Source organism: Gorilla gorilla, chromosome 16, assembly GCF_029281585.2.
Source record: "Gorilla gorilla gorilla isolate KB3781 chromosome 16, NHGRI_mGorGor1-v2.1_pri, whole genome shotgun sequence".
NCBI classification, from domain to species: Eukaryota; Metazoa; Chordata; class Mammalia; order Primates; family Hominidae; genus Gorilla; species Gorilla gorilla.
The window spans coordinates 33,497,836-33,519,547 of NC_073240.2; the positions used below are offsets into that span (position 1 = coordinate 33,497,836).

General features: G+C 41.7%; 1 protein-coding gene across 2 annotated transcripts in view; it reads left to right on the forward strand.

Moving 5' to 3' along the window:
- SCG5 (secretogranin V) overlaps positions 1 to 21,712 on the forward strand; it is a 55,481-nt gene that overhangs the window by 27,333 nt on the left and 6,436 nt on the right. The window contains exons 3-4 of one of the 2 annotated variants that reach the window (XM_019010967.4): positions 10,785 to 10,934; positions 15,609 to 15,718. In XM_019010967.4, coding sequence (XP_018866512.1) covers positions 10,785 to 10,934; positions 15,609 to 15,718 — 260 coding nt within the window. Of the gene's footprint in view, positions 1 to 10,784; positions 10,935 to 15,605; positions 15,719 to 21,712 lie in introns of both variants that reach the window. The other variant, XM_004055902.5, reaches the window with a different exon arrangement.

The following is a 21,712-nucleotide window of genomic DNA, read 5'->3' on the forward strand; positions in this document are numbered from 1 at the left end:
GGAACCCGACATACTCTGCTTATCCCTTGAGCTGGCACACCAGGGGGCCTGGAATTCCTGTTGGTGAAGTCACTACTTTAAGAGAATTATCCCAGAAATCCTCTAAGTTGCAAATCCTACAGGAGCAGAGTACTACATGTTAATTAGCACTCATTATCATGTTAGTAGAGAAGCTTACCCAAAGGAATGATACATAGGACCTGCTATGTCATTGAGAACAGAGAGGTGGGGCTCAGGTTCTGGACAAATGATGTCATAAGTAAGTATAGTTTCAGAAAGGAAGATGAAGTGGGAGCTTTAGATAATTGGAGGCGGTAGGCCTGTATATGGAACCAGATGCTAGAGAGCCCAAGTCCATATTTTTACTTTTTCACAGTTTTGTGTCCATATCCTCACCGAATCCCAACCACCACCACAGTTCTATATCCCGTTATTTTTTCAATAATAACTGATACCTCAACTTAAGCTCCACTCTGACCCTCAGCTAAGCCATATAATTTCAGCAAGAATTATAAAATAAAGTTTTTAAAGGACAAACATGAGCCTTAACCTTAGTATAAAGACATGCTTAGCCTTCATACAAATTGCCAAGTTGAGACTTCATTTCAGACGGCAAATAAAAGTTACATGAAGGAGCTAAAAGTGCTATTGCAAATTACCTATTTGAAACGGCTTTTTCAAAACCTGCTAAATTCACACCTCTCCTAAAAATGCTTCACTTCCAAATTATTTTATTTTGGGGTTTTGTGTGTATGTGTTAGAGGGGGTGGGGTTTGTGGTGACTACAGAAAAATTAGTTAAATTCATAGGATAAAATTTGAACTTTTGCAAATGAGTAAACAGCCAAAACAAACACCGCTTCAGAAAAAAAAATACACGTTTTCTCCTTTTGAAAAGCAAGCAATGCTTAAGCAAAATACCTTAAAAGTTAACTAAAAAGCTTTTCTAAAATAAACAACTCTGCTTGTGATCCTAAATTGGGACCACATGTAGATGTGAAAGCTACAAATGCAGTGCACTCAGAATTTGCGTCTCTGCCTTCACTGTTTGCGTGCCTCTGAGTAGATGATGATAATGTTGGCTTTGGTCCCCAAGGAGCCTGAGTTTTTTAGATCCTAGTATGAGGGGGAAAAGCAGAAGAAGAAAGAGAAGGAATGAAAACAAATGCCTTTCAAGACAAAATATCCGAATGGGTTTCATTTTGCTTATCTGCCAACAGGCTCAACCCAATTTAGATCTCTTCCACAAGGACAGGATAGTGCCAGCCAGGGTGTCTGCCCTTGCCGGCTATGTGGGGCAGTCCCTGTGAGGGACCAGGCTCGAATTCAGAACAGAAGGATCACTCTAGCAAACTGCCAGGGCCAGCCCTCTGCCCTGAGGCAAGTCAATGAATTAGCTAATTCAGCACAGATAGAATCATTCCTTTGTTTTTCTCAATTACCAAATGCTGTGTGCTTTGGGGGTCACTTGTCGTGTGAGTTTAGAGAATGTGGATATTGCAACATAAACCCTCACCATTCTAAACAGCTTAAACTAAATTCTGTTCCTAGGGAGGAGAGCTGAGGTGATAATATCCATCTCTAAGTATAAACTATTGTGTGTTCATTTTCTCATTATGGGAGACAAATTTCTCTTCTCCGCTAGTGCTCATGATCTCTTCCACCAGGCACAAACATCAGATGTGTGTTTATGTGGACATATTTTGTCCCCTATTATTGGAGAGCAAGCTCCTTGAGAGAAGGGATTATGCTGCCTGGATTTGTGAGGCAAAGCATGACTTTATTTAGTTTTGAATTGATGAGGAGGCACTGATGTTAGTAAAAAGCTCAAATGTCCTGAGCCCTGTTGCTCAATACCTCAAACACAGGACCGTGATCACCACAATGAAAAATATGCAGGATCATTAATTTCGGCTCTGTTAATTGTGCTATTAGGAAATGTTGACTAGATAGGAAAAGCAGCTAACATTCATGGAGTGCTTATTACATACCAGGTACTGAGGTAAGCATTTTACATACAGTATCCGATTTGTATCCTCCCACAAGCATGTTATCCCCGGGTTAAAAGGGGAGAAATTGGGGTCCAGTGAGATTGGGAGGTTATGAGAATCCCACAGTGTGTGGCAGAATGTGGACTTGAACTCAGGGCCCTAACAACAGGAAGCTATAAAAGCCTCTTTGTATAAAAAGTGCTCTCTTTCTGTGGGTCCTCAGTAAATGAAAATAGTTGCTTTTCATAAATAGGTTTGAATGTTGGGACCCTCATTTCTCACCAGGAGTCAAGGCCAAAAGGTCTTATAAATAAGAGTGAATTTTGAGAAAGGATATGTGAAAATGACTCTGTTCTTTTCTTTTATCTCACTTCAATTACTTGGGATGGAGGAAGCAGAAACTGGGAGTCAGACATCTAAAATATGAAGTTCCAACCTCATGTTGGCCATTTCTTTCAGCCTCCTTTCCCCATTCCTAGGGGCCAATCTGTTTCTCCCTCTCCTGCTCTTTCTCTTTGCCTCTGTCTTCTTCTTTCCTGTGGAGACAATAGCGTGTGGTGGAACTGCCTGAGTGCTTACTGAGAAGGAGAAACCAAGCGCAGACTGTACAGAAGCTGACGAATGAGTCCTCTGGTTGTGGGCAAGTGATTGCGCTTTTTGTAAAATTGTGTATGTGTTTACCTCAAGTAGTGAAAAAAAAAAAAAAGAAAAAACAACTTTTGGGGCAAGTTGGACCTTAGCAAGGAGATTTCTGGGTCTCGGGGCTTCTCTTAGCCCCCAGTGCCTGGTGCCTGCGGCCGGTGTCGCCTCAGGGAGTCCCAGGCTGTTCTGTGGCCTCCAGAAGGAGCCACCCCGCCCCTTCCTCGCCCCACTCCGCTTTGCCTTCCCTTAGCCTGGGGAGCCTTGCCGCCTCTCCACCTTCTCTCCTGGTCTCCTCGGGCGCTCTCGCGCTGGCACCTTCAGCTCTGTCAGAGTCTGAGGGGAAACCAAAGGAGGCCAGGCGGTGTCTGGAATGCCCCATCCGACTGCTTCAGGCTCCCAGACCGCTGACAAAAGGAAAACTGGTCCGTCGCTTTCTGAATGATGTATCGAGACCGCAGTGTATTTTTAGCATCTGCTGTTTGTGGTAACATAAGTGAAAACTGCTGGACCCGTTCCCTTCAGCTGAATGGCTGATATTCAGGGGCGTGTGCCCACTCCCTGCCAGACGCTCCTCACAGAACTCCCTTTTTACGAGGTGGGCGACTGGCTCCCTGGCACCAGGCTGCCCCACCACAATTCTTTATTGCCCAGCGCCGGTGCCCAATTGCGTGAATCCCCAGGGCTGCGGGCAGCGTGAGGGGTGCGAATGGGACGACGCTGGCTGCGGGCTTGTCAGGGTGTTCCCAAGTTGTGTGGCAGAGTCTGGAGGGCAGGGGTTGTCCGGATGTTCCAAACCTCCAGCGTGAGGTGGGCACTCAGATGCGAAGGAACCATGGTGGCGAGGCCCACAGGTGGCGTCCCATCTCAGAGCCATTTTGCCAGGGCCTGGCTCTGCAGTAGTCACTGACACCGCAGATCCCCTGAGTGACCTGGAAACTATGAGAGACCCCAGTTATCCCGACAGGTCATTCTACTAACTGTGGCTGTGGAGCTCCAGCTCATCTTTGGAAGACGGAGACGCACTGGAAAGGGTATGAATGGACGCAGAAGGCCTCGTGGGGGCTCTCCCAGTGCCACTGTAGAGTGAACACACGGCTGGAATCCAAAATAGCACCAACTTGCTGAGTGGCTTTAGGCAAGAAACCTTTCCCCAGGTCTCACTTTCTCACTTAGAATGATGAATAGTGATTCTTGTCCTACTGACCTCACTAGGACGTTTTTAATAAGGATGAAAGCACTTTGAAACTGTTGAAACCATAACATTACAAAAAAAAAAAAAAAAAAAGAGAGAGAGAGAGTGACGAAGTAACGCAGGTCCCATTTATGTTCTTAATTTCTGACCAACCTTAACTTCCATCAAAACTGCTTCCACTAGCCCCAGCCAGGAGAGCCGTTGCATTCGTGGTGGGACATCATCAGGCTCTGCAACGGACATCGCTTATACTATGAGAACTCACGTTCAAGGGAGGTGTTTACCTCTAATTCCCACAGAACTAGCGTAAGTAAAAAATGGGGCAGCAGGATCCGTTCCTTGCAAAGTGTGAGAAAGTGCCTCTGTAGAGTAAAACTTTAAGTAAAAGGACTACAACGGCAGTGACAGCTCCTTTATCTGAAACTGCAGACTTTTAAGAAGGTTCTTAGCAGCCACACCGATGTCACAAATTCCATAAAGCAAGATCACCTAGGCACTCTCTCGGAGCTAATTTTATCTCATTTTATATATAATTCTAATAAGCCTGGCTCTCTCATTTTCTAGCCCCTTATTACTGAAAATGTGGCTCATGGACCAGCAGCATCTGCACTATCTGGGAGCTTGTGAGGAATGCAGAATCTCAGGCCCCACCCTTCACCTTGAATCAGAATCCACATTTGGATAAGATCCCCGTGTGTGTGTGTGTGTGTGTGTGTGTGTGTGTGTGTGTGTTGTGCGGGGGAGGGTAAAATTAGAAGAGACTTGCCGGGCCTAGGCGCACTCTCAATTTATTGTATTTCATTATGGAAAGGATTTGGGATGACTAGAATTAATAACTTAGAAGGAGTGAGGTGACAAAGAACATTAAAAACTATTGCATCTGGGACCATTTAATATAGGTTTGTTTGTTTGTTTGTTTGTTTTGAGACGGAGTCTCACTTTGCCGCCCAGGCTGGAGTGCAGTGGCATGATCTCGGTTCACTGCAACCTCTACTCCCCAAGTTCAAGTGATTCTCCTGCCTCAGCCTCCTGAGTAGTTGGGATTACAGGCGCCGGCCTGTAATTGTATTTTTAGTAGAAATGGGGTTTCACCATCTTGGCCAGGCTGATCTTGAACTCCTAACCTTGTGATCCACCCGCCTCTGCCTCCCAAAGTGCTGGCATTATAGGTGTGAAGCACTGCACCCGGCCCATTTAATATCGTTTTATATCTGAATGCCCTTTAATACTCTGAGAATACACTGTTACAACACTGTATAGTCATTGATATTCCCAGTAATAGTCCCAAATTATCAAGAACAGGCAAAGTCATATTCTCCTGCTGTTTAAAGTATTTACCTAATGTTCATAGTGGAAAATTCTCCTTTAAAATGGTTAAATAAATCTTGATCTTAAACCGATGCTTCAGTGATCTGAATACTACACGAAACAGCACGTTCTCTCTAAAGAGATAAGTGAGATGGTACTATAATCGGAAACCTCTGTTAATTCAGATTTTGTTTTTTATGCACAACATTTTAGAGAGTCAAATTATATCAAGATAAAATATGATAACAGAGATTTACTCTAAAATTAAACAATGAAAAAAACCTTACCAGTGCAACAAAAAGGCCATGGCTGTTCAGATCCAAGTAAAACTTTGGGGGTCAGAAGGTATTTAATTTTCATATTTCTGTTTACTAGGTACTAACAACTGATCTTCAAAATCATAGAGACATGGAAATGGATTTGAAACCCAAGGGAGTTTTTAAGTAACCAGAAAAGTTAGTGCCCTCTTCTGGACAAGCGATCATTGGAGTTGTTAGAGGTTGTCCTTGGGAGTGCTGTTGGGGGCTCTGTTAACACCGAACAAGACCATGAGTGGCAAAACTTGGAGCTGAGGTTGATCAGATCTCCAAGGCCAGGGAGAGACTAAAACCAACCAGGTCAACTTCCCAGCTGAATTGCCAACCTCAAAGGGATACGTACAGAAGGGAGAATTGGAGGCACATAGCAGAGGGTGAGAATGCAGAGAAGAGCAGGATGCGGTCAAAAGATTGGCAGATTTTTATGGAGGGTTCCAGCACAGGCCAAGAAAGAGATTTAAGGGTTCTGACTCAAATAAGACCAACTGTCCTTCTTTCTCATTCCCTTGACAATTACATCTGAGTGCAACTTTATTGCCATGGCAATACAAAGAAAGTCTACCAATGATTTGATATCTAGAGCTTAGAAATAAACAGCTGCATGGTACCAATTTTATTATATAAAGCAAAGTTTATATAAACGCAACTGGGCTTAAAACTCATTTGGCAAGAATTAAATATTTTCCATTTATTCTAGAGACATTTGTAGAGTGCCATGGCTGTGGTGGAAACATAAATAAAGCATCATCACAGGACAGGATTAATTAATTGCCTGAAATAATTTCAAAGCTGTAAGTGAAAGATCCTATCTTTATTAATGGTATTCTTTTCTCAAATCAGATTTTGAAACCTCACAAGCTTTTGACTCATCTCTCTCCTGTGCACTGCTAAAAATCTTATTTAACTCATGTTGCAGCCACCCTAATTCCAATCCTTGTCACTTCACTCCTGAGTTTCAGCAACACTCTTAGAGAAGAACTTCTTAATTTCTCTCCAACCTAGCTTTGTACAATGGTCTGTTCCCTATACCACCATCTATTGTCTATACTACAATACATTATGTTGGGAATATATCTTATTATGTACTACTGGCTTATTGTGTTAGTCATGGGTAACCAACTAGAATGAAGAACGAACTAGAGAACAGGAACTATGTCTTTCACATTTATGTCTTCTATAGCACCTAATGTAATTATTGCAACACAGTATGTTGCTACAGGAAGTCTTCCATGGCCTAGATCTGGGCTAGATACTTCTCCTCTACACAACTGTGACACACTGCCGTATCCTGGTTACATTATCAGTGCATTACAACTGGCTGTATTATGTTTGTTTCTTTTTGTTTCTCTATGAACTATGAGAGCAGAGCCTACATTTATCTGGTTCATCATTGACCCTCTAGTACCTAGCCCAGGTTTTGATTATATATTATGTGCTCAATACATATTTTTAGATTGAGTTATTTGTTGTTGGTTAGTGCAGTAAGATAGTTAAGGAGGCTGGGATGAATAGACCAAATGGCATCCATAGCATCATATTATTTTGTTTGACTTGGCTTCTGGTACAATAGATCAATATAACCTAAATATTATAATGAACCAGATAACTGCATTTGGCCCTTTGCAACTGTATAATATTAAAATTATTATATTTTCTATACCTGTTTAATTGTCTATAAAATTCTAGCTCCTGGAGTGCAAAGGACAGCATTTTTTACTTCTGCATATCTCCCTCAGTTCCTACCTCAGTGAGTGTTTCTTGATCTGACATCATTAAATGCAGTTTAAAAAGAGTCTGTGTTCTAATCTGTCTGCTTAGTGCTAAACATCTGTTGCTTCCTAACAAGTGCTGCATTCATTTTAATGGCACTGGTGCACAGAGGTAAACGGAGCCTTGGCAGGCCTTCCATAAGAGAAACTGTTTGCTTCCTTCATTAATTACTAATGGAGCATTAAGACACGCATTCTGCCTTGAGCCAAGTTGGATAATTCCTGGCACTTAATGCTAGGGTGCTTTCAAAAGTTGAGACATGTACTGACACACCAGAGAGCCTGCCCTATAGCAAGCACAGTGGTGTCTATAGTGCCAACATTATATAAAGCTTCAAATATATCAATACCAAGTGTACTGATATGTCTAACCTTTGCATCTATTGGGTTAATGTGGAATCATAGGTATCCCTACACTAGCTCTGAAGGTAGCTATCACAAATGAGCTGGATGAATCATCAGAAAGATACAGAAAGGTTAAAAATAAAAGGATAATCAAAGATTTACCAATTAAACACAAATCAACAGAGTGAGAGTGGCAAGCTAATAGAACTATAAATCAACATCTGATTTATCAATTTATATTTAGCAGCCAATTACCAACACAATTAAAATGAAACATTTATACCCTTGGATATGCTAACTAGTACAGCATCAAAATGATAAAAACAGTAAGAAATAAGAGAATGACAGTCACTTATTGTTAGTAGTACATTTTAACATATAGCCATCAGATTATGATAGAGATAAAATATGAATATGGATATAAAAAGAATATAATTAAAATGTTGATAAATTGGCTATATTTAGATGTTTATGGGTTATATAAAATACCTTATGTTACATATTCACATGGAAATTTTACAAAAATAATATGGTAGTTTACAAAAGAAATACCACTTTTTTTTAATGCAGATATTTTACAGTTTCTCTCATTACAAAGCAGTGACCTAGATCTGGGCTAGATACTTCTCATCATTCTCATTACAAAGCAATGAAATATAATATAAATGTAAACAAAACAAGCGAACAACCACTCGATGTTGCCTGACTGTGGGGGCTAGAGGAATCAGCAGAGGTAAGATTGTCCTTTTAAGGTTAAACTTTAATCAACACAGCGCACAAAGCCAGAGTGATGCAATGTCACTTCAGAGAGAAAATATGATCCCCAGGACACTGAGATCTAGTCATGATTCTACTGAATATATTAACATTTCCAACAGGGGAAAAAAGTGTGAATCCAACGAAGAGCTGGCTCAGCCAAAACAAACAAAGGCAAGTGCTAGTGTTCATCCAGGGACAAGGGAGCCTCATTCAACTAGACTTAACTAATCCAGCCTGTGGCAGGATCCTCCTTCATGAGAAGATGGAAGCATGGTGTTGTTTTTGCCTGGTTTTGCTCAAATGTCATGCACACCAAGGCACCTTTTGATTGTAAACCAGCCTGTCCTGTATTGGTCTGCGTACACCATGATTGCCCCTTAGGGGAACTGTGAGTGTGGGGCTCCTCTGTCCTCATGGAGTTGGTAAGTATGAAATCCTTCTAAGAAATGATCTGCTGTGGTCCTGGAAAAGGAAGCTTCATGAGCCTTATAGAACGTTAAGGCTACAAGGAAAGAAAGTCCAGAAATTAACATGCATTGGTATGTTAACTTGGTAACTTAGTAAAACAAGTTATGGAGTATAAATTGTTCTTATTCACTGCTGTGTTTTGGTGCTCAGAGTAGGTTTTGTTGCTCAGAGTAGGTTTTGGTATGTATGAGACACTTAAGTATTTGGTAGAGACATGAAACAAGTAGGAAGGGACAGAATTATTTAGCAAATGCTGGTGGGATAATTGGTTAACTGTTTCACATACACTAAAATAAATAACATGGATTAAAGAGTTAACTTACAAATAGAAAATTAAAAGAATGATCCAAATGTCAGTAGTACTTCTGAAGGGGCAATGATTTTGTGCATTTAGAAGGATAAGAAGAAATCACAAGGGGAATAAAAATGACAAATCTGACTACATAAATATTAAAAACGTATGTTAGCAAAATACTATAATAGTAACCAGAATTCAAACTCAGACAACATGGGAAAATATTTTCAGAAAATGCGACAGCCAAAGACCTTGCATCTTTATTATGTAAAATGTTCATACAAATTGATAAGAAAAACATTGAAATTCCAAGAGCATAAACAAACAGCTCACATAAAAGAAATTAAAATTAGTAAATATATGGGAAGATATTTGACCCAGCTGGTAATCAAAGACATTCAAAATAAAACAGTAATTTTAAAAAATTTGAATTAGCAAAGAAAATCTAAAAATTGATTTTCATAAAACCCAATGCTTGTCAGAATGTTGCAAAAGTTGTATTCCATGTTTTGCTGCCGATGGCTTATAAATTGGTACCTCCTTTTTGGAAAACAGTTTGGCAATACAATATCAAGAGTCATTAAAATGTTTTATAGCCTTTGACCCAGTAATTTGACTTCTGGGAATCTATCCTGAGGAAAATTAATCCAAAATATGGAAAACATTAAATGTCTAAAATGAATTGGGAAACACTAAATGTCTCACAATAGGGGATTGGTTAATATGTTGTAGTACAGCCATTGGACTAAAAACTACATAGCCATTTATAATTACAGGAATAGAGACCATGCAGCCAAATGGAAAGATGCTTGTGCTTTAATATTAAATAGAAATGAATATATACTTAGTATAAAAAGATACGTAGCAACAATTGGAGTCAGTACACCAAATTTTAAGTGGTTGAGCTAAAATAGCAGGATAACAGTGACCTTATCTTTTTTCATAATGCGCTTTCAGCCTGTATTTCTGGATGGCAATTGCCTTCCTTTCTTGACCCAAGTCCTGCCCAAGCTCCACACCCAGCTTCCAGAGCCCTACCCATCTGTGTTGATGCCACTTAGTTTCCAGCTTTTCCAAGAAGCCCTCCCATCCCATCAGCCAAATGGAACTCTCCCTTTCCCATGCTCTTTTTTTTTTTCTTTTTTTGAGACAGAGTTTTGCTCTGTCACTCAGGCTGGAGTGCAGTGGCATGATCTTGGCTCACTGCAACCTCCACTTCTCGGGTTCAAGTGATTCTCCTGCCTCAGCCTCTTGAGTAGCTGGGATTACAGGCACCTGCCACCATGCCCGGCTAGTTTTTGTATTTTTGTTTTTTAGTAGAGCCGGGGTTTCATTATGTTGGCCAGGCTGGTCTTGCACTTAGACCTCAGGTGATTCGCCTACCTTGGCTTCGCAAAGTGCTGCAGTGACAGGCATGAGCCACCAGGCCTGGCCCCTTTCCCATGCTCTCGTGATGCTATATTAACATTTCTTTTACAGGATAATATACAATTTGCCTTGTATGGAAATAATATGTGTACAGTATGTGTCTGTTTCTGCAACTAAATTTCTAAACCCCTAGAGGGCAAGAACCATTTCATTTATTTTTCTCTCCCCACAGCAGAAGGCACAGGGCTTTTCCTGTGTGATATGCCTGAATAAATATTAGTTGAAATTAATTGAATTGCACTGCAATGAACTACTTCTGATTCCCTCGCAGGTGGAGCTCATGAAGGACTTCAGCATTTGGGTCCTTTTGGCAACATCCCCAACATCGTGGCAGAGTTGACTGGAGACAACATTCCTAAGGACTTTAGTGAGGATCAGGGGTACCCAGACCCTCCAAATCCCTGTCCTGTTGGAAAAACAGGTAACAGATATGCCTTTGGGTTCCCATGGAAAGTTGGGGCTTTGGAAGGAAATCAGAAATTCTAACATCAGCTACAAATATTCCCAGAAATTGTTATTTCCATTCTGATGAGCCCATGTGTATTTGTAAGTAGATGGGAAGGGGAAATTTATTCTAGAATTTTTGTATGAGCTCTGTGTTCAGACACACCCACATAGGATTTTCCCTTGCCAAGGCTTTACTTTCTTTCTGTGTCTCCCCTTCTTTGGGAATTGATGCACTTTTCTGCACTTGCTACTCTCTTTTTTTTTTTTTTTTTTTTTTTTTGAGACAGAGTCTCGCTGTGTCACCCAGGCTGGAGTGCAGTGGTGTGATCTTGGTGCACTGCATGCTCCGCCTCCCAGGTTCATGCCATTCTCCTGCCTCAGCCTCCCGAGTAGCTGGGACTACAGGCACCTGCCACCACTCCTGGCTAATTTTTTTTTGTATTTTTAGTAGAGACGGGGATTCACCGTGTTAGCCAGGATGGTCTCAATCTCCTGACCTCATGATCCACCCTCCTCGGCCTCCCAAAGTGCTGGGATTACAGGCGTGAGCCACTGCGCCCGGCCCGCACTTGCTACTCTTTTAATGAAAGGGGAAACACTTTTTTTTCCTTTTCCATGATACAACTTCTGCTGAGTTTTAATGTCTTTGGAACTAGTTAGTTTGTGGATTATCCATGCCTGTTTGTTCTCCTCGTTGATCATGACAGTCAACATTCTAACAGTGTCATGCATCAACACCGAGTTAGCATCTATCCTAAAATCCTGTTTATTTGGGGGCCAGGAGGTGGCACGGGAGAGAAGAGGTTCAGGAAGAAGCTGGTTAAGGAAGAAGGTTGAAATTTTCCGTGTTGTTCATGCATCCCACCCACTTTCCTACCCACTAATGCCGTAGAGAATGGTGAGTGGGCTTCACTTACATCCGGCTTTGAGCAGCTGACCTTGGTGGTTAAGAGTAGTGGCTCTAGACTCTGACTACCTGAGTTCAAACTCCAGGTCAACCTGTGTGACCTTAAACAAGTTAATTAACCACTTCGTACCTCAATTTCCTTATGTGCAAAATGGAGGTCATTGTGGGAATTAAATAAAATTATCCATGTAAAGCATTTTAGCACAGCACCTAGCACAGAGTAAGGACTCTTTAAATGTCATCCTGATTATAATTAGCTTTGCTGCCCCTAGTAAATAATGCACCTCTTACCTTGGGCTTGTGTTAGCTTCTAGCACCAGAGTAGTCTTTTCCTGCAAGCCTAATAATAATAATAGTTGGTATTTGTCAGGTTGGTGCAAAAGTAATTGCACTTTTTACTATTGCTTTCAATAGGAAAAACCGCAATACTTTTGCACCAATCTAATATTATTTCTACTTTATATTAAGAAAACAGAAGCTTAGAGAGTAACTTGCATAAGGTTATCCAGGTAACAAGCAGCTGAACCAAGACTCAAACCCAAGTCTACCTGATTAAGGACTGTGTACTCAACCACCAGGACATACTGCCTTGCTCTGAAAGTTGTGATAACATTGACTACTCAACTTTTTTTCTTTTTCTTCTTTTTATTTTATTTTCTTTTTTTTTTTTTTTTTTTTTTTTTTGAGATAGGGTCTTACTTTGTTGCCCAGGTGGGAGTGTAGTGGCACAATTATAGTAATTCTCTTCCTCAGCCTTCCAAGTAGCTGGGACAACAGGTGTGTGCCACCATGCCCAGCTAATTTTTAAATTTTTTGTAGAGGTGGGGTCTCATTATGTTGCCCAGGCTAAGCTCAAACTCCAGAGCTCAAACGATCCTCCCACCTTGGCCTTCCAAGGTGCTGGGATTATGGGTGTGAGCTACCACACCCAGACTTTTTTTCTTATGATACCCATAACTAGTCTGACATCAGCTTTTCTTAAACACAATGCAGGCTGTCTCTGAAAGAGACTGTCTTAAAAAAGATGCTCCTCCTTTCATTTAGGATGAGGCCTCTGTTTTCCGTGGGGCACAAAGCTTCCATCTTGAGGCAGAACAACCAAAGTAGTTGGATGTGACCAAGCCAATGTGTGGCTGCTGGGCCAGGAAGGCAGGAAAACCTGAATCACTGCCTGGCTCTAATCATTTCAGCCACCTTCTGCTTGTTTGTAGGGTTTTGGATGGGTAGGAAGAAAGACTAGTTCAGAGTTTAGAGAGCGACAGTCTCCATTGTTAAATCCATTGGATGTGGTACAGTGCAGTGGTTCTTAAAGTGTGATTCCAGGACCTCCACCAGCAGCAGCAGCACCTGGAAACTTGCTAAAAATGCAACTTCTCAGTCCCTACTCTGATTCAACCTATTGAATCAGAAGATTCTGGGGGTGGGACCCAGGAATTTGTTGTAACCAGTCCTCCTCATGGTTCTAGTGCACACTGAAGTTAGAGAATATTATAGGAGAATGGAAAGAGGTCCAGCGTTTGAGCCAAGAGATCTGAGCTCTAGTGTTGACTGTCGTATGCCACTTTCACTTTCTTGAGCCTAAATGTCTTCACCTATGGAAGGAAGACATAGGCAATGCCTCCAAAGAGCATACAGTGTAGTTCTAGCTTGTCTGAAAACAAAAACAATAAAAACACAAAATCATACAGACCTATGGAATCAAGCTCTAGTCTGTGCACTTAGGAGCTCTGAGAGGACAGCAATCAAGCTGGCCTGGTAGAATTGGACAAAATCCCAAATCCAGACACTTTCTTGTCACAGGTTGTCTGCCATTTCCTTTGCTGTTCTTCCATGAAACTAACATATTCCCTCATTCTTTGTTCTGCCACAATCTGCATTCCAAGAATGAAATCGCTTGCTAAATTTAGCCATTATTTGTGAGGAATTGCTTGAATTATGACACAACACAGCACAGTTGAGCAATCCAAGAATAAAACCTTGACTTCTCCTTTCATGCCGTGCTGTCCTCTGAATCATGGCCCACTCACCCTGGATAGAGCAGCAGAGCTCAAAGAGTCCATCTCAGCCTCAGAGATAGGATGTGAATTCTAGTGCACATTTTCAAGCCCGGAGACACCTTCGGTTCCCAGAGCAGGCTTTATCTGCATCTCAGTCAGGGCCCACTCAGAGGTACACCAGAAACAATTATGAAAGGTTATAAAGGTGCCATATGCAGATTGCCTGAACTCTCTTGAATTGGTATATTTTCCTACATGTTAATTGCTATATGTTGTGTAAGTTAGATAAATAGCTCACTGAAAAGTGGAGAGCCGCATTAGGGATTTGTTCAGAATGCTGATGACTTCCACACTAGCTGTATACTGCTAAGAGCTGAGAGACTGTGTACTGAAAGCTTAAGAGCGGTGTCAAGAACTAGACAACCTGGCTAATTGTAAATAGCCCCCCTTTCAGCATTGACTTTGATGTCTCATTATGTCTTTCAAATGAGACCCTCCTTCCTCCCCCTAACCCTGCACAAAATTCACAATCCCTCCTCTGTCCCCCTTTTTATTGCTGTTGTCTAAAATATATTAGACATGGGAAAAATGACTCATTTTTAGAGCATCATGCCTAGTAATAATAGAATTTACATAAAAGCAGCATCTGAGAGAGATAGCCTTCTTTCTTTGGTTTGAATGGAAAACTTGCTTGATTTCAAAGGGCAGTCATAGTATAAACTGTCAGTTAAAGGGAGATAATGGGAAGGGAACTAAAACATATTGCAAATCTATTATGTGCCGGGTGTTCTAAATGTAATCATCTCTATTCCTCACAGCAATCCCATAGGTAAGTATTTGATTATTTGCATCTCACACATACATGAACAAACTTGGAGAGACCAAGTTAACTTTCCAAAGGAACTAAGCCTATCTATATCTTAGGAGCTGGGATTTGATCCTTGAGCTCTGCTCTTGTCTGACTCCAAAGCTTAAGCTGTTATCACAATAAAACACAACAAGCTGTGTGGAGATTGTTGTTGTTGTGTAATGTACTTTCTCCAAGAAGCCAAAGTAGTTTCTAAACTGCTTGCTCAGGAGAAAACAGAGTGGGTCGTGTGCAACAGAAGTACGTTACCTGAGGAAACACTTGCTCTTGTAACAAATAAAAACATTTTATGGCTCAACGCAATAGAAGTTTATTTTTCACCCGTGTGAAGTCCTGCCAGAGGTGCGTGAGGCTGTAGTGCGGTGGATGGTTCGGCACCCCAGACTGCCATCTTTACACTTGACCCCCACGGTTGCCCTGGCAACATGTAACAAGCTGACCAGGAGATGGGGGTGGGGAATGAGGAGAAGTGGAGCATGGTATGAGAGGTTTTTATGCTTTTAGGTGATGTATTTCACTTCCAGGCCTGGGAATGGAATACATCACTTGTGCCCACATTCTGTTGGCCTCCACTCAGGCAAATGACTCCACGTGATTGCAAAGCAAGGCTGGGAAATTAGTCTAGCTGGGTGCTAAGGAGGAAAGGGAAGTGGGTTTGGTGAACAGCCAGTGAGTCTCTGCACAGGAGTGGGAGTTTGAGATGAGTAATCCTATCTAACTGGATCCTAGAGGGAAGGTGGCTGCTAGTGTTCTAAGTTACTACTGATGTGAACAGATTCTGACCTTTGGCTGCCTAGTTGTTTTTGATAAATTAACTCTTAGAATAATGATAAATGTCTTGGCCGTTCCTCAAAAACCTTTGGCTGTTTGCAGCAGATGATGGATGTCTAGAAAACACCCCTGACACCGCAGAGTTCAGTCGAGAGTTCCAGTTGCACCAGCATCTCTTTGATCCGGAACATGACTATCCAGGCTTGGGCAAGTGGGTAAGTCCTATCTCAATTGTTAGTAGATTTTGCACTTTGGTACTCTGAAGGTGCTGATGGCAGGGATGAGCAATATGGGCAGAAGGAGAGAAGAAAAATTATTTAGAAGCTAATTTTTCAGAAATCTCTGGTTGACAGAGCTTCAAGTCATGACTATTCAAAACCACACTTACGTGTCCAGGCAGCACTATACCAAATCCAACTAAAGAGACAGCAAGCTAACATTGACCGTAGTCTCCAGAGGCTTCTACTCTGGTCTGCTTCACAGCCTGTGTCATACACATCCTAAATTTCACCAGTGTTTCATGCATCTCTGTAGGGTTTTATCAAAGGATATGATTTTTTTTAATTGACACAGAAAATTTGCAAATGTGATCTCTAAACTACGGGAGATGATCTCTGCAGAATCAAGGGAATAAAGATGCCAGAGCTTAGAAACAGACATATATAATTCTGCTTTATAGAAAGAGAAAAAATATTCTGTGATGTGTAGCAGTGAGATTGCTGTCGGTCCTAGGTAAGTGCATATAGCTGTCAGTTAAGGGAGTTGTTTATAAGCACTTGGAAAGAGAAATCATGACCATTTGGCATCAGCGTGCTAAAAACAAGTCTTGCCAATCTAATTATGTTCTTCCATTTGCCAGCATTATTCATTTATTTGCCAGCTTGATGAGGGAAATGAAGTGGGCATGGTGCATTTGGACTTTTGCAAAGCATTTGACAAGATCGTTTTATGTTCCCCTATTGGAAGAGGTGGAAAGATACAGCCTAGGCAACAGAATATCACCAAAATGGGGCTTGTTAAAGAGTCCATGTAAATAGGGAGGGAGATTGCACGTGGTATTCTGTGTGTCTTAGCACTACCCCACTCCACATTTTTATCAATGTTTGTAATAATATAGAACTTGTACTTATCAGATTCCCAGAGGATGACATGAAGTTGGAAGAGATACCATCAGATGACAGAGTTGGGATTCAAGAAGATCCCAGCAGACTAGAACAATGAGCGAAACAAAATCAGAACTGAGTGGGGATATGTCTGTGTTTCTGTGGTTGGGCCAGATGCTGAAGCCATGGGAGAAAAGTAGGGAAATACCTAGGAGTGTTCATTCACATGTAACAGTAGGTGGCCAATACGTCTGTGGAATGAATGAGTGAGTGAATGAGCAAATATTCCAACTCCCTCAGCCCTTCTAAAGTCCTCATCTCTTCTTAGCTCATTATTAGCAGATGGCCTTGCTTACTGCTTTACTGGGAACACTGAAATTTCAAAACTAAACTCCCTCCCTTCCTCATACATTGTTTTAGAGAAATCTTCATTAATGACCACTTTTATTTTTTTCAGCATCTTGCTTTAACATGCATTGTCAGTTCCCTCTGTCTTCAACGTACACACATTTCCTGTCTTAAAACAACAAAGCAACAACATTCCTAAGTTAATTTTGCTTCTTCCAATTTCCATTATTCCATTTCCTTCTTTTTCATAAACAGTTCTGTTTGGAAGAATTGGTTTGTGGAGCCACTTTCAAGCCTAGAAGTAGAGCTTAAACATGTTGAATTAAATAGAAAAACATCTACAGGTTCTCGAATAGGAGACTGAAATAATAAAAGCCTTCTATAAACGAAGTTATTTTGATGGCATATTAAAGGATGAAGTAAAAGGAGAAGAGACTAATCCTAGACAGGAAGAAAATATGGGGAGTCATTTCAGTTATGATGACTGTGAACACAGTGAAGAAGGGTGAGAATCCAAGACATTTTAAAGGGGGAAAAACTAACTAGAATTGGTATACGGAATAAATATAACATGAAGAAGAAAGAAGAGATATGTCAGGTTTACATGAAATGGACAATATGAACTTTTTCTTTGAATGCATTTTAGAAAGAAAGAAAAGAGAAGAATAGAGGGAGGAAGGACATAAAAAAGAGAAGAGAGAGTGAGGGAAAGAGTAGATTACCGAGGAGTACTGGGAAGGGATCCACAAGAGGTGATCAAAGCATTGCCAAACAGAAGCAAAAGCCAGGTTCAATAAGGCACAAAGAGAACATACTGAGCCTGCTGTGTTCCAGGCACTGTGCTAGATGCTCAGTATGCAGGAGTCATCAGGACATGGTGCTGGTCTTCAGAGAGCTTATAGTCCCATGGTTGAGATGAATTGCATGAAAATGAAATGAACCCAACTTAGCACCACTCCGCTTCATGTTTTGTCTGTATTCTGAGGGCCAGGGGCAATTATTAGGGAAGATGGAAGACAAGGGTAGAGGAAGATCCAGAACTGAGGACTGGTGTGGCTGATTGGGATAGTAGCCACGGAGGAAGTCAAAGGCACTAAGGAGGGCAGCACTGAAGTTTCAGGTGGGAAGGTCTTCAGCTTCACCAGTAGGCTAGAAATGAGAGAAAGAAAGGAGGGAGACTGAGTCAAGGTGTGAGTGAAGGCAAGGAGCCCAGTTGGTGGCATGATGAGGTGGGAGGGATGAAAACATCTCTTTTCAGCTTTCCTCATCTCTTCTTGAAAATCTTCACAGATTTCTCTCATCAAATTCCACTCACTTCCAGTGCCCCAGTATGAGGCCAACCACGGTCCTTCATTCTCTGTGCTTCCTTCTCGAAACACTGACTTGAGTTGCTCTCAGTCTTTCCTATTCTTTGTCCACATTAGAGCTAAAGACTAGAATCTAGGATCAAATGTAAAAGGAAAATATTAGAGATCAATGACCAGGAACAATGTTTAGATACCTTTTATCATCTGCAATTATGTGTTTACTTAAACTTAGGTCTCCTTGTTTATTTTCTCATTACTACCTACCAGTAAAACATTGTTTCCTTGGTTTTCACATGGAAGTGGGAATTGAGTATGTCTTGCTTTTCTAAACTGGGAACCACAAACCTTCCTCAGTGCTTATATGGAATGACAGTCTCAAGCTTGTCTTCAGCCCAACCATCCTTTAAGTTAACAGAGTCATCATCTTTCATGATAGAACAGCACAAAGACCCTGCTTCCTTATCTGCTAATAACGCTTCCTTGTTTTTGACAGTTGCTGGAGCTGAGCTGCATCTTTAACAATGATTCACATATTACACATTTCAGTGTCTGTCTTGTTTCCTGCATTTCTCTCTTCATTAGTGCATCAAGACACATTTATTAACGACACATCATATGCCTTCCAGGCCCCGTGTTAGGTAATGGGAATACAAAGATGAATGATAATAGTAATTGTATTACATAATACATAATACTATAATACAATAGTAAATAGTAATATTTATTGACCACATACTATATGCCAGACTCCTTTCTAAATACTCAGTAATCTTATTCAATCTGCCCATCCTTGTCATTCTCACTTTCCAGATGAGAAAATGCAGGCTTGGGGAGCTGAGGAGCCTGCTCAGCCCACAGAGCTGGGATTTGAATGCGATCATCTGACTCCAGAGTACTTTACAAGCTGAACACATTCCCTAACTTTTCATGGCTCATTGCTCCTAACCTGTCCTGTGTGGTAGTCCTATTGAGTCCTACCGAGGGCTGGCTGCCTTCCAGACAATGTGTGTGACTACACCAGTGGTGACCACACCAATGGCTGGCTCCTGTACATGCCAGCTACCCACTCCCCCTTTACACATTAACTGCTGAGTGTTATTTACTTAAGAAAGAGTTGTCTCAAAAAGCAAATATTTTTCCTTTCCAAATGCTTTCACACCTTTTCATCAGTAGCTGATCACAGCCAGAGCCTGAGCCACGGGGATATGAGGGACCAGACCCCTCCCTGACTTGCTTTGTCTTTCCTGACCTTAACATGTTTGATGAGTTGAATGCTCTTCAATGTGGATTTGACTCAGGTTTCCATGTGATTAGACCTGCTTAGTATTTTATGTCCTACTTAGTATTTTACATCAGCAAGCACATGATGTCAGGGAAGTTTGTCTCATGACTGGCAGTGTTCACTTTGTTAAGGTGCTGCCCTCCAGGTTTCTCTGGTGTAAAATTCCCTTAGAAATTAATAGGCCGGGCACAGTGGCTCACACCTGTAATCCCAGCACTTTGGGAGGCCGAGGCAGGCGGATCACGAGGTCAGGAGATTGAGACCATCCTGGCTAACACAGTGAAACCCCGTCTCTACTAAAAATACAAAAAAATTAGCCGGGTGCGGTGGCGGGTGCCTGTAGTCCCAGCTACTTGGGAGGCTGAGGCAGGAGAATGGCGTGAACCCGGGAGGCGGAGCTTGCAGCGAGCCGAGATAGTGCCACTGCAGTCCGGCCTGGGCAAAAGAGCAAGACTCTGTCTCAAAAAAAAAAAAAAAGAAATTAATAGTTACTCTGTGGGAAGAAGTTTTGGGGCTGTGTAAATATTCTGCTCCTTGTTCAACTTTTAACCAACAAATATAACATCCCTTGATGATGCTTACCAGATTCAATAATGATGATAGCTGCAAAATGATGATTTTCTTACTCCACTATTCTTTCTGCATTTACTAGTTGACATTCTATTCTAAGCAAGAGTTTCCCCTGCTGTTCTATTTATTTATTTATTTATAAATGTGTTTATTTATATAGTATAAGTATGGATTCATGGATTCCATAATGCATATTATTATGTATTCTGGTGTTCAAACTGTCCTAAATTTGGCCAGTGCGAGTCTCCTCAAGCTTTCTTTTCTTTCCTTTTGACAGGACCCCATCATTTTTTTGAGCACTTCTTTATTTTCTGACCTAATTAGCTATTCCATCTTCACCCATCCTTGTACTTTCCTTCCTCGCCCTGGAATTAGACGTTTCTCCAGGAAGCTTCCTGGCTGTATTTAGGAGTGTAATTTGAAACCAGGATCTGGACAGTTGTCCAAAATCTTGATGGCACTATGGAAAGCCCTTTTAATGAACTTGAACCTGCTACTCACATGAAAAACAGGCTCACCACTCCCCAAGGAATCAACAAGGAATGGGTGTGAGGAGAGATAGCTGATTTATTTTCATTCAATTTGTATGCTTCTCTTATCCATACCATACCTGCCAATGCCTTCAAGTCCATACAATAATAGGGCTAATTAAGAATGTCCCAGACACTTTCATGCAGGGGTAGGGAAGCATTATCCTGCTAATCCTAACTCTAGCTCTTAAGGAGGCACGGGGACCATCTTTGAGAGGAAGATTAGCCAGGCCTTTTGCATTTCTTGTTTTTTTTTTTTTTTTTTTTTTTTTTGAGACGGAGTCTTGCTCTGTCCCCCAGGCTGGAGTGCAGTGGCGCAATCTCGGCTCACTGCAAGCTCTGCCTCCTGGGTTCACGCCATTCTCCTGCCTCAGCCTCCTGAGTAGCTGGGACTACAGGTGCCCGCCACCACGCCCGGCTAATTTTTTGTAGTTTTAGTAGAGACGGGGTTTCACCATGTTAGCCAGGATGGTCTCGATCTCCTGACCTCGTGATCCGCCCACCTCGGCCTCCCAAAGTGCTGGGGCACATTTCTTTTTGAATGAGGACTCTTATGGGTATGATCTGCCCCCAAGATCTCCTAAAGAATTAAATGATGCTGCCTTTACCTGGCTGATGGCACAGTGGAACTCTGCCAGAGCTGGCTGACAGTCCCACCCCATGGTAGTAGCTCTCAGGTTCTTCCACACTCCATCCAGCTCAGGCAGCTGAAAACAATGGTGCACATGAAGAAGACATGTCCTCACCCCTTCCCGGCCTTCCCAGCTCTAACACCAGCTCTTCGGATATTCTCTGCCTCAGGAGTTTTTACGTTCACAGAAAGGCAACCACAGACTGTAGAGAATGAGCCTCACAGCAATATCCTCATTCCTCAAGGAAATGATCTGCAAGTCTGCCTTTTCTCCCTTCCGATATTAAATTGATTCATTCCCCAAGTGAGCAGGAGATAGAGGCTGTAGCCAGTACTGGTGTTTTTGGTAGTAGAGGCTACTTCACTCTGGCACCGCCTCCTTGCACAGTTGAGGTTGGGCAAGAGATATGCATTGTAAATTGCAGGTGGGGTAGATTT